Source organism: Protopterus annectens, chromosome 9.part0 (genome assembly GCF_019279795.1).
Source record: "Protopterus annectens isolate FY-2018-M chromosome 9.part0, PAN1.0, whole genome shotgun sequence".
Lineage (NCBI taxonomy): Eukaryota > Metazoa > Chordata > Ceratodontiformes > Protopteridae > Protopterus > Protopterus annectens.
The window spans coordinates 1,528,542,529-1,528,555,329 of NC_056743.1; the positions used below are offsets into that span (position 1 = coordinate 1,528,542,529).

General features: G+C 40.4%; 1 protein-coding gene across 1 annotated transcript in view; it reads right to left on the reverse strand.

Annotated features, from left to right (window-relative positions):
* LOC122812161 (zinc-binding protein A33-like) overlaps positions 1 to 12,575 on the reverse strand; it is a 209,813-nt gene extending 197,238 nt beyond the window's left edge. Inside the window, exon 1 of the mRNA XM_044084482.1 lies at positions 12,055 to 12,575. Coding sequence (XP_043940417.1) covers positions 12,055 to 12,492 — 438 coding nt within the window. The 5' untranslated portion in view covers positions 12,493 to 12,575. The remainder of the gene's footprint in view (positions 1 to 12,054) is intronic.
* Between the last annotated feature and the right edge of the window lie 226 nt (positions 12,576 to 12,801).

The following is a 12,801-nucleotide window of genomic DNA, read 5'->3' on the forward strand; positions in this document are numbered from 1 at the left end:
AGAGACAGCAGCACAAACTGTACCATGTTAACATGATGAAACCTTACTATGACAGGGAGGCCCTGGTGCTAAATATTTGCAGTAGGAGGCAGGAGGAGTTTGGGGGGGAATCTATGGCTACAGGATGCCAGCCAGCAAAATCCCAAATTACTGTGGGGGAGCCTAGTCTTGCAAGCATATGATATGACAGTGCAGCACTGTACTAGGGTCAGCAATGCCAAGACAGCTTGAATATCAAGACAGGGAATGGAGTAATGTAATCCCAGATAGGCGCATTCCTCTCAAGCAACATTTATCAAGGGTCACTTGAAAAACTAGCTTGAGTCTTCGAGAGGGAAAGAAGTGTGACAAAGGGAGATACTGCCAGCACAGCTATCTGGAATTTTGTAAATAGTTATATGTCATTTGTGAATATCAACACGACTTATCAACATGATTTATATAAGATGCTTGTGTTACAAATGTATTAGAACTGTATATCGTGTATATCAAACTGCTGGTACAGAAGTGTGTGTTGAAAAGGTTTTTGCAAAGTGCTGTTTGAAATGTAACCACAGTGTGCCCTACTAGAATAAAACAGAAATGTACATGCACTATTGTAACTGTTTAAATGTACATATTTTAACAGTGGAAATTGGAATACAGGAGGTTAACTTCAGAAAAATAGCTTAAATTAAATTACTTTATGGCTACACAATAAAAGATAGTATCTTTCAGTTTTCAATGAACTAGAGACACAGAGTCTGTGCTGAGAACCTTTCTGTATTGTCTTTAGGGTGAAATAATTACTAGTCATGAAATGTAGCAGAATGTAATTGTTTTATGACTTTCAGCATCTGCCAAAGATCTAAGGTCTATGTATTTTCACAAGTAGATGCTAAATACTGTCACCTTCCAGCACTGGGGATTTCACACGGGAGGGATAGAGTCAGATGACAAGAAATGATATGATTCTGCAAGCTATCCCAGCAGTAATATTTGAGATATTAATATGAGAACTCTCTTAGAGAGACAGGGCATTCTGTATTTTGTCTTGGACCTGAAAAGAACCATTCACCATACATCTGCCTTGCTCTATAAGTACATTTCTAGGGTATAGTAACTCTCTTAGATACAGTCAAGAATATAGCAAAGCTTAGTTTAGATATCTTTCTTTATTTATTTGAGGCTGTCCTGCAATGTTGTTTTAAATATTTCCTGTGGCTTTGAACTCTGATGTCACTGTGAATATATATTTAGTATTATCTTCTTTTATTATTTATTATTAAATATATTTAAGCCTTTCATTGTCACTGATCTGTGTAGAGATATTTAAGTTTTGAGAGTACTTGCATATTTATTTGGTAACGCTGTGTGGGCCACTACTATTAGCCTTGCTCTTGGTCAAACTACCAGTTGTATTAATATTAATATTACACAGTAAGATTGGACACCCTTTGTTAAGGGCCTTAAAGTAGCTGATAAGGAGTTGACTGGTGGCAGTGATAACTAGCTTATAGTCTGAGCAGAAGGGGGCATAGCTAGTAAACCTGTGCCAGCCTCTCCCAGGGGTGTGTGTGTGTGTGTGTGTGTGTGTGTGTGTGTGTGTGTGTGTGTGTGTGTGTGTGTGTGTGTGTGTGTGTGTGTGTGTGTAAGTGTAAATCAAACCTCAAAGAGTGTGTGTGTCAGCTACTTGGGCAGGGACACAAAGCACTGGTTGGACAGAGAGGGTGCTGGTAGGTCTTGGCTTGTTCACTCAGCTGAGATCTCAGTTCTGTAGCTGTGCCAATGGGGAGTCTTAAAGGTGATCTGGAGAAAGAGGGAGAAACCAGCCCTGGATTGACTGTGGTCTCTGTGTGCTCTTAAGGGAAATTGCACTTGATGCAGAGAGCTGCATCTGGAAATACTGTGTGTGCATGTTATCCTGCCAGTGTATGCCCCCCCCCACTATTGCCAGAGGTGAGGATTGAGGCTCCTTGTTTACTGGTTCAGTGGTGGGTCGGCACACACACACACATCATATATATTCAGAGACATAGACCATTCCCAGAATACTTCTCAATTTCTTTGCTCAATAATTCTGAACAAAGTCAAAAATAAGAGAAGGGGACAAAGACCCAAAATAAGGGACATTTTTAAATATTATTCTAACTCATTTAAAAAGTTAATAGAACAACAGCTTTATATCAATATTAATTTTCTGAACAAAAAGAAGTATGAAACTGTAATGTCTGGCATTACTGACTGACAAATCATCCTCAGTGATATACTAGAAAATCAAAAATTTTACAAGGGACAGAACAAAACTATGAGGTAAAACCAAGGACAACTGAAGGTTATGATTTCCCAGTGAATGAATCATCATTCCAAAGCCATAACTGTGCATACTGAAGTTTGGTGTGTCTATACCAATCTGGCCTGAGCTTGATAACTCCAAAAATGATGAACCCCTTGAAAGCTCTGTAGAATGCTAACAGATTTAAGCATATTTTCACAATGAAGACATGCAGGAAATGATCCCTCTCCTTGTTTCTGTACATTTTTTCTCCATGGCAATAAATTCCTACACTATGCATAGCCACAAAAGGCAATTATCTTATTACTAATATAAAGTATGAATACAACTGAGGGCTTGCCAGTAAGAAAAGTAAAATCTTACCCATGTATGACCTTCAGTGACCTTATGGGGAAGTCAAACAGAAGTGTGCATAAACTTTTGGTGATATACAAAAGAGCTGTTACCAAAACACCAATGGTACAACCACTAACCACTGTAAATTTGGTACTATTAGCCAAAAATGAATATCAACAATTGAAGCAGGAGCCCTGGGTGCTTTTTTGTCAGTGTGAGAAGCTCACACAGATGAATTATGAAGGACATACTCACCAGCTATTTTCTCTGGACTACTGACTCTGGAAACAGTGATAAAAAGAACAAGGCCAGGGCTTTCAAGTGTCAGCACCCTCATGGGAAGGTAATGTTCAGGAAAGGGTCTTGAGAGTATAGCGAACACTATGTAATAAGTACAACGTACTATAGATTTGTAGTGAAATTGTATCAGTTAACTGCTCTACAACAGCTGTGTTTATGTTGTGCATTGCCTGTGCCAGTTTGACATGTTCATTCACACCCTTAGTTTTAGTTTAGTTTTCAGTCTCACATTTTAATAGCATCAACACACAGTACTCACTGTAATTCCTACTCCACAATAAAATAAATAAATAAATAAAAGATCTGTTGATCATGGTTGATCATGGTTTCTGATGTAAGTGTTGCATTTGTGCAAACAATCTACCAATACAAGTATAACATAAGCAACATATAAGCATCTAGGAGATAATGGCGCTGTTTTCAAATACTTTGAAATACTACATTGGGCCTCTACAGCTGCAGGCAAAACTGTTATGCGTACAAATTGTTATTGCAGTCATAATGGTCTTCAGACCAGCCAAACTGGTTATTCAGTGCTTGTTGTGGATAAGCAAAAGAAAAACAGTAAGGATTTGGTTTATGTTTTTGGCCTGGCCAAAGGTGGATCTTTCTGATTTTATTTTGAGTTTATTCATTAGGGTAATATAGTGATCCAAAATGACTGATTTTAAAGCATCAAGTATGAGACAGAGACATCAAGTAGATATAAGCAGCACAATACAAGAATAAAAGGACAATATATAACCAGGATGAAAACAGTATATGGAAAGTGAATCAAGTTATGTACAAAGTGACAATATATGGAAAGTGAATCAAGTTATGTACAAAGTGACTAAGTTCATCAGTTTGATACTACAGAAATGAGAGTACTAGTAACACCTGCACTGATGCCTGCTTCCCTCAGCTTTTAAAAAAGGGGTGATATTTGTTGTTGTGGGAAGGGTTTGCTGTCAGGTGATTTCTGTGTAGTTAAAAAAACATTCTTCTCTTGACCATTCCTATGAAACAGGATAGGGCAACAGCTGCTTTGTGCTAGAAAGAATGCATGGAGAAGACAGGGGCAAGTAAGAATAACTTTAGGTCAACATCTCATCTTCAACCTCATTGACAACAGTTTTGATATACATTTTCAGACTGAAAATTCATCTAAATTTTATTAATATACAGCATTTCAGTTTTTTCAAGGTGCTATAGGGCACCATAGTTCCACTTACCAAATAGGTACTGAGTTTTCACTAATTCATTTCAGATTTCTTTGAATATTGGGATCCTATCTACAAAATGCCATTGAGTGCATCAAGCCAGCTACCACATCATTATGAATATTACTCCTGAAATCATTCATCTCCATTAATCTTCCAGACACCTGACCATTAATTACGAATCATTCCTCTTTTTCTCTAGTTAACTGCATTATGTAGTTAAAGGCAATCATGGAGCCAGAGCTGAGACACACGCACACACGCACACACACACACACACACACACACACACACACACACACACACACACACACACACACACACACACACACACACACAAAACCAGAGCACTTGTCAAAAGTCCACATAGATACAGGAAGGACATACACACAGACAGCACCCAGCTAAAGGCTGAAAGAAGAACTAAGAGCTGACAGGCAGTTGAACCAACTGCTCTGCCTCTGTGTGGCTTCCTGTTTGTAGTACACAAACTTATCACATTTCTAAATTTTGATAGAACTTTTCTCTAACACTAAACTAATGATCCTCACTCACTTGTCTTACGCAATACCCTTATCCCTTTTACACATTGCTACTCAAAGGAGTCCAGACTTAAAAAAAAAAAAAAAAAAAAAAAACAGTTCAGGCAAGGTCAGACTGCTTAACGTTATTTCTGTATGTGTTACTAAGCTTACTTGTACAAATGCCTCCTCATGGTCTCTTGTTTTTCTGTATGTACAAAATGTACATCTGCATTGATAGCTATTAATTTTGTGTTATTACTCTACGATTTGCAAGCTTCTATAGAAGCATGTATAATGAACAGATTTCAAAATATCTTCATATATTATATCTTTATGTCATTAGGTAAATAAATTGCTTCAGTTCATTCACATTGTTCACAACATTTTAAGGACTACTCCTCCATATGTTCATGTGGTGAAACACAGCCAATTTAATCGAGTTTATTTCCAGCTGCTTTGCATCATCATACTTTCATTTTTTTATCACATGATCATTTACATTTCTTTCTCAGGATCACATTGCTGTTAGCAGTTTTCCGTTTGAAACAACAAGATGGTTCCTTTATTATTTAACAGTTCTTTTGCTGAAATAACAAATTTGACCATTAGTGACAATTGAGTGAAATTAATTAAGTTTTAAGGAGTGAGATTATGTATTTTCTTATTTCTACACGACTGTCTCTTGTGTTTTTTGCTCATGAGAAATAATTTTATTCCTTAATGTAGAATGGCTGTTAGTCTGGCTACATAGTCTAGGATTTCAAAATGTAATTATGTTTAGTCTGCTTTGCAACTACTTTCTGGACCCACTTGTGAGGTAAATTATTATCAATGCTAATAAAAAGCATGAGGTCCAGCACTTGTTTCTGAGTAATGCCACTTATGACTTCACTTCTACCACTGCCTAGTGAGAAGCCTAGCTTTAGACCTTCTTCTTGTTTGGACTAGCCTCACTGATGTGTATGAGTTTCAATTCTTTTTGCAGCATGAGCCACAGCTGCTGCATCCTACCATTGTGACACTAGTGCTATTCTTTCCACTTGTTTTAATTCTGCGTTTGATTTTTATCACCTGTAACACCTGGCACTGTACATACTTTACAAGCTGCTGGAGTCATATTTATTTGTTGCACGTGTTCCCTATACCATTTTCACTACAACTTTCATATCTTGTATTATACATGCACTCTGAACTTTTTTTGTTGGCACAACATCTTTTTTAACTGTTTAGATGAGTCTGATTAGACTGTTTAGATGAGACTATTTTGAGCATTTTCTGGCTTGTTAAACTTGATTTCTGCATTAGTAACTGTATTTAGAGCACAACCTAGAGCTGTTTACTGAATTTCCTGTTTGCACTTATTTTTACAATCATTTTTTTCTCAAAACTTGCATTTTATCTGTCTTTGGCCTAGCACTCTTGTGTGGGATCATTTACTGCACTGTTATAACTTGTTGATACTTGTGAACCTCTGCTATCTCTGAAAAAAACAAAAAAACAAAAAAACAAAATCTTGCTTTTTTCCCACTTTTCTGAGATTTAAAAAAGTTCAGTTACAGGCTTGCTGTTCTTGAACTGTTTGTAAGTTTCTTGGAGGCCATTTTTTGCTTGGGCTAAAGGGAAGTCTCTCTGTTGATCAGTGGCAGTGAAAAACATTGAGCAGCCTGCCTGCCCCTGTGGGAGTGGTTACTGACTTGAAAATGTAGTTTTATTGGCCATTTTGGGTCAATTCCAAAACTCCTTCCTCTTCCTCTCTTAAAACCCTCTTTTGAGCGTTTTTGCGCGTTTTTGTGCATAGCGCAACAGCGGGCAGCGCCGCCTAATTGGGTTTAAACTATCATGGCTCCACAAAGTCTGCTCTTCACTTTTTCCCTTAGAACTGCTCTATCTCTCAATTTAAACACCATATTCTCATTCTAAGGCCCTTCACAGGTCCAATTAAGTAATCCTACAAGTTAGCACTATTAAACCATAAGCACTACTTACTCTTATACTCTCTACGATTACCCTGTCCTCTATTGGTCCGTCTTAAATTCAGTTTCCCTATATTACTTTAGCATGTCCAAAGGTCAGTCAATGGCTTCCTCTCCAGTCCAGCTGGTGAATCTGGGAATTTTGAGGCAATGTTACAACTGTCTCATGTACACGGACAACCCTCTCCTCCTCCAAACAGGTTCAAATATATGTGAGAGATGCAACTATTTAGCCAAACTGGAGGCTGAGCTCTCTCATCTCAAAACTGGTGTAACCAGTCAGGAGGAGAAGGTAACCTCACACAACACAATTCCAGTATCACATAGTCCCACCACATCAGCGAACCAAACACATAAATACACAAAAACATACTCAGAGGCTCTAAATAAAAATCTACCTAAGCAACAGAGACCTCCAAAGCAGACATCCAAGCAAACGCTACCTCAAAACAAAACACGCACAACACATAGCCCACAAAGTCAGTGTGCCAATCAGCCACAGCCCTTAAGGCTGAATAACACACCTGATACTCTTGTAATAGGTGACTCTATTGTCAGACACACTGATGTCCTGCTCACCAGGCTGAATAAAGAGAATGTCACGGTGAGCTGCCTATCAGGTGCTAGGATCCGCCACATAACGCAAGCACTCAGGTCACTCCAAAGCAAATACAAATATGACTCAGTCATTGTACATGCTGGTGTGAATGACCTGAGACGTACCTCCCTGGACTACATGAAAAGAGACATAGAGGAGCTCTCTGATCATGTAGCCCAGGCTGGTATGACCCTGACCTTGAGCTGCATCTTACCCTCACCTAGAATGATGCCACAGTACAAAGACAAAATGATCTATTTTAACAATTGGCTAAAATTTTGGTGTCATTCAAAGGGGATCCAGTGTCTGTCAGCCTGGGATGACATGCTCGACAAGCCACATTGCTTCGCTAGGGACGGCTTGCACCTGTCACCACTGGGCTTTCCGATATTGGCAAAGGCTCTTGCCACCCCCATAGTGCCTTTTTTAGGCAAGGCTCAAAAGTCAAACCCACCTCCATAGACAGCACAAGGAACAAGAAACTAAGGGTAATGCTGCTAAACGCCAGAAGTCTTAACCTCAAGATGCACTTTTCAAGCTCTCCTCAGTATGGAGAACATCGATATCTGTGCAGTGACAGAAACCTGGTTCAAGGCTCCAGAGAGCACCCCAGCACTACCAGGCTATACCTCATATCATGTTTTTCGGCCCCAAAACCCGGACCGAACCACAAAAGGAGGAGGGGTTTCCATATTTATCAAGGATATCCACACCTCCAGGTTAGTGGCATTCCACGAAGTATCTGAGACCATCCATGTGCAACTAACAGTGGGCAAGACTGCTTTTCAGTTTATAGCATCCTACAGACCACCCTCTCAAAGTCAGGAATCCCACTCGGCTTTCCTGAAAACACTGGAGAACATGAAGATCTCTCCGAACACCATTATATTGGGTGACTTCAACTATCCAAACATTGACTGGGAGCACTACTCAAGCCCCAGCACCTTAGCCCAAAGGTTCCTGGAAATTATAAACTCAAATGCTATGGAACAACTAGTCACCACTCCTACAATTGGGGACAACATACTAGACCTGATCATTACCAACATGGGGACTCTATGCTCCACACCAGAAGTATATCCCTCATTGGTAAGGTCAGACCATAAATTAATTTCACTGGATGTCCACATCCTGACCCCACCCCCAGCCCAGAAAACCACAGTGAAAAACTTCTCAAAAGCGAACTTCTCACTTCTCAAAACCGAAGTGGAATCCTTCAAGGCCCCAGGGCCAGTGGAAACTATGGCCCAAACTGCAGAATCCTATATAAACGCATTCTACGGACATCTCCAGGAATGCATGGATCATGCTATCCCAAACAAAACCAAGACCCAATCATCCAAAGGCAGGAGTCCAGTCTGGTGGACCCCTGCCATAAATAAACTGTACAACAGAAGGAGGAAGCTACTACATGATAGAGCAAAATCCCTAATAGGGAAGGCATCTCTGATCAGTACTAGCAAAAAATTACGATCCCTCATAAAATCCTCCAAGGCCAGCTTTGAGAGAAAAATTACACAGGACACCAAAGACAATCATAAGGCTTTTTTCAGTTATGTTAGGAACCTGGGATGCAACTCCCAGACTTGTTCTGAGTTGATTCTAAACGACAAAAAATACACTGAACCCACAGACATCGCCAATATCCTGGCAGACAGGTTCAGTGCAAACTTCTCCACCCCCTCCCCCCAAAAGAGCAAGTATCTATCCCGGCAGAGGGCTGCCTCCCAAACATCTCTGATGCTCAGGTGAAGGCTTCCCTCTCCAAAGCAAAAAACACTGCTTCCATGGGACCAGATGGCGTCCCAAGTTGCGTCCTACATGAACTCCAAGAGGAACTAATCCCTCATATAAAACAGCTATACAATCTCAGCCTCACTACAGGATATGTGCCCACAGAATGGCGTACAGCAACAGTGGTCCCACTCCACAAAGGTGGAGCCTCTACGGACCCTGGAAACTATCGCCCCATAAGCCTGACTAGCTTAGTCTGCAAGGCTATGGAGAGGATCATCATGGAGCTCATAAACAAAGACATTGGGGACCCACAGACACTAGATCCTACCCAGTTTGGCTTTGTCAAGGGCAGATCCTGCCTTCTGAACCTGGCTGACTTCTTCAAAACAGTCACCAAAGCCATAGATGAAGGGAAGGTAGTCCACACAGCCTATCTGGACCTTGCAAAGGCATTTGACACAATACCCCACTCGGGCATCATAGATAAGCTATCCAGCTTAAATATAAACCCCTATGTCACAAGATGGGTCGCAAACTGGCTCAAAGACAGAACCCACAGAGTGAGAGTTGCTGGAGCCATGTCAGACTCGAAACTGGTCACAAGTGGCGTCCCACAGGGTTCTGTCCTGGGACCACTCTTGTTCGGTATATACTTTTCCGAGGTACAGGCAAACATGGGAGGACTATGGCTCACCAAGTTCTCAGACGACTGCAAACTGGGCACCATAATCAACTCACCAGCTGACACAAACATCCTTCAAAAAGGTCTCACAGAGACAGATAACTGGTGCCAGTGCCATGGTTTAAAGATAAATGCCAAAAAATGTATAGTCATACCCTTTGACAAAAACAATGTGCCCAAAAATTACCACATAGGCGGAAACCCATTAAGTACAGAGAAAGTTATTAGGGACCTGGGGACCCAAGTTGATAGCAATCTCTCCTTTGAAAACCACATTGCCAAAGTGGTTAGAAAGACCTTCTACATAGCCCACCTCATCACGAAGGGTTTCACATCTAGATCAAGAGAGGTAATCGTGCCCCTTTATTCATCCCTCATCAGGCCCATCATAGAATACAATGCCCCTTTTGGGATGTACCTTACCTGACACCTGCAGCAATTAGAAAGACCCCAAAAGTATCTCACCAAGAGGATCAAGGGTCTCAAACAGATGCCATATGCTGCTCGGTTAAAAAAACTCCAGCTCTACTCAGTTGCATACCTCCTACTTCGAGGCGATCTATGCCTGACATACAAAGCTATGTCAAATCCAGAATTAATGGACATGTTCCACCTCAGTAAATCTAAATCCCTTAGAGCCACACGCTCGAGGGACTTGAACCTCAGCACAGAAATAAATAGAATTTGCTGGAGGGACAGGTTCATAACCCAGAGGCTCCCTTCGCTCTGGAATAGAATTCCAGTTCATGTGAGGCAGAGCACCTCACTGAATCTTTTCAAGAAGAATCTCGATAGGTGGATGGGGGATCGTAGGTTTGTCCCAGGGATTACTCCCGTGTCACTATTAGACAGAGGCACAGTAAACTAAACCTTAAAAAGGGCACAGTATACTCAAATCAAGGGGTGGCGTAAGCCATACAGAATTGGGCTAGGCTTATAATTGCCCCAGGGCAGATAGCCTAGTATGAACCTATGATACTGGGTTGGTGACATTATAATAAAACAGCAGATGTCGTAAAAAGCAAATAAAAGGAGTACAGGTCAAGCATATCTTAAATCAATATTAAGTGATTAAACAACAGACTTTTGAACTATTTTTAATGATCAGTGTGCCCCCTACCCATATACATCACCTCACACAATAATTTGTCCTCATAGTACACTCCATTGCAACAGATAGTCAAGTTCCATCTTGTCACTCCATTAATTTAGCACAGAATGACATAAGGGATTTTCTTAATCATCTGTAGTGAACACTCACCAAAACGATGTGTTTCACTACTTTATGTGCACTACAGAATAAGTATTAAGGGCAATATGTTTTTTTTTTCAAATGATTTCCTGTATTAGCTAAATAAATAAAATAAATCATGTTTTAATTTCATATAATATAGTTTTTGAATCAATGTCCTATAAAAGTAATTATTCTTATTCCTTTTCTGCTGTATTTACTTGACAGAGATTCTCAGGAAGTTTGATGTCCACTATGTATGATGGCTCATGCTATATGTGTCCTTATGCAAACACACACACACACACACACACACACACACACACACACACGCACACACACGCACACACACGCACACACACACACACACACACACACACACACACACACACACACACACACACACACACACACACACACACACACACACACACATAAAACTAGTTCAAACCCCCCCCCCCCAGCTGCAGCATCATTGTGATGTCTAGAATTCCACTGAAAACTCTAATGCACTGCAATTGACATCAGAGTTTTGTCATGCTGTTTTTGTGATGTCATTGCTGCAACACAACATGATCAAACTTGTTTTTCACACAACCAGGACTGCTACTGCAGTAGCAGCTGTTCCAGTAAGGGAATAGTACTGCAGAAAATGATTATAAGCTGATGCAAAGAACTGCTATCACTGCCAATGTGATACATATATATTTTTGACTCACACTGACATGAACATTTTCTGAGTAATCCATAACTGTATAAACATTATGCACAAATTAATACTTATTTTACCTTCAGTTCTGTAATAATAACTCTTGGGAGTTAGCATAAACACTTCTACATGAGAAAACAATGAAGCATGCATGGATTTTATGTAATGTCCTAAATGTAGTACTCAAAATCTATACATACTTAATGTAGTTAATTCTAAAGGAAGTTCTTGTTTGCTGAGAACATTCTCAAAGGGTAGCTACGATAAGGAAAAATCAACAGCTACAAACTTATACAAGACAGAGTGATCAGTACTATAACCTGGAACAGATTTTGATTTAATAGTAGATGGCTGGATAACCTTAGGCTTTCAACTGTTAACACAAGATCTTTTTCTATATGGCTTTCTAGAACTGAAATGTCTGAAAATAACTCAGACTTTACTTATGCTGCAAGTAAAATCTCCCAGGACCCCACAGCTAGAATACCTTGTAGTGCTCATAGGCTTCCTCTATAGGCATCACCGAGTGAAGTCTGTGGTGTTGAGACAGTCCACACACCACACACAGCACTGCCTGGTCCTCGTCACAGAACAGCTTCACTCTCTCTTCGTGTGTCTTGCAATAATCCTCATCCTCGTTAAGATCGGTTCTTCCAATGTCCAGTTGCTGAGCTCCTGATTCCATCTCTTTCAGCATATTCACAACATTGGCCAAAGGCAGATTGGGTCGGAGGTGTTGGTTTCTTAATGTTTTGTGGCAGAGTGCACAGGAGACACTACCTGCAGTCTGGTCCCAGAACATCGTAATACAGGCTCTGCAGAAATGGTGATCACACTCCAGCATGACTGGGTCAGTAAACAGCTGCTTACAGAGAGGACAGGTCAGTTCACACTGTAGACGCTCTCCTGGGATGGCTGATGCCATTCTGAAATGTCTGAGAACTGTTGTGCAGTTGCTTCTCTACTTTCTTATTTACACTGCTGCCTACAGATCCCTACTGTTGAACTAGCTGCATTCTCAGATTTCAACCATTTGTGGGTGGGGACATTAGCAGTCCCAGAACATTTAACTCTTTCACCACAGCAGCATATTACACTGGCTGTGTAATTCAGGCTTGGCAGTGTTACAAAACTGCTGCTGTAAGAACAGTAACATTTAATCCATTCCATTCATAAAACCTAGGGTCATGCTACACTCCCGATATATAGGATACATATTTGTTTTATCTTTAGG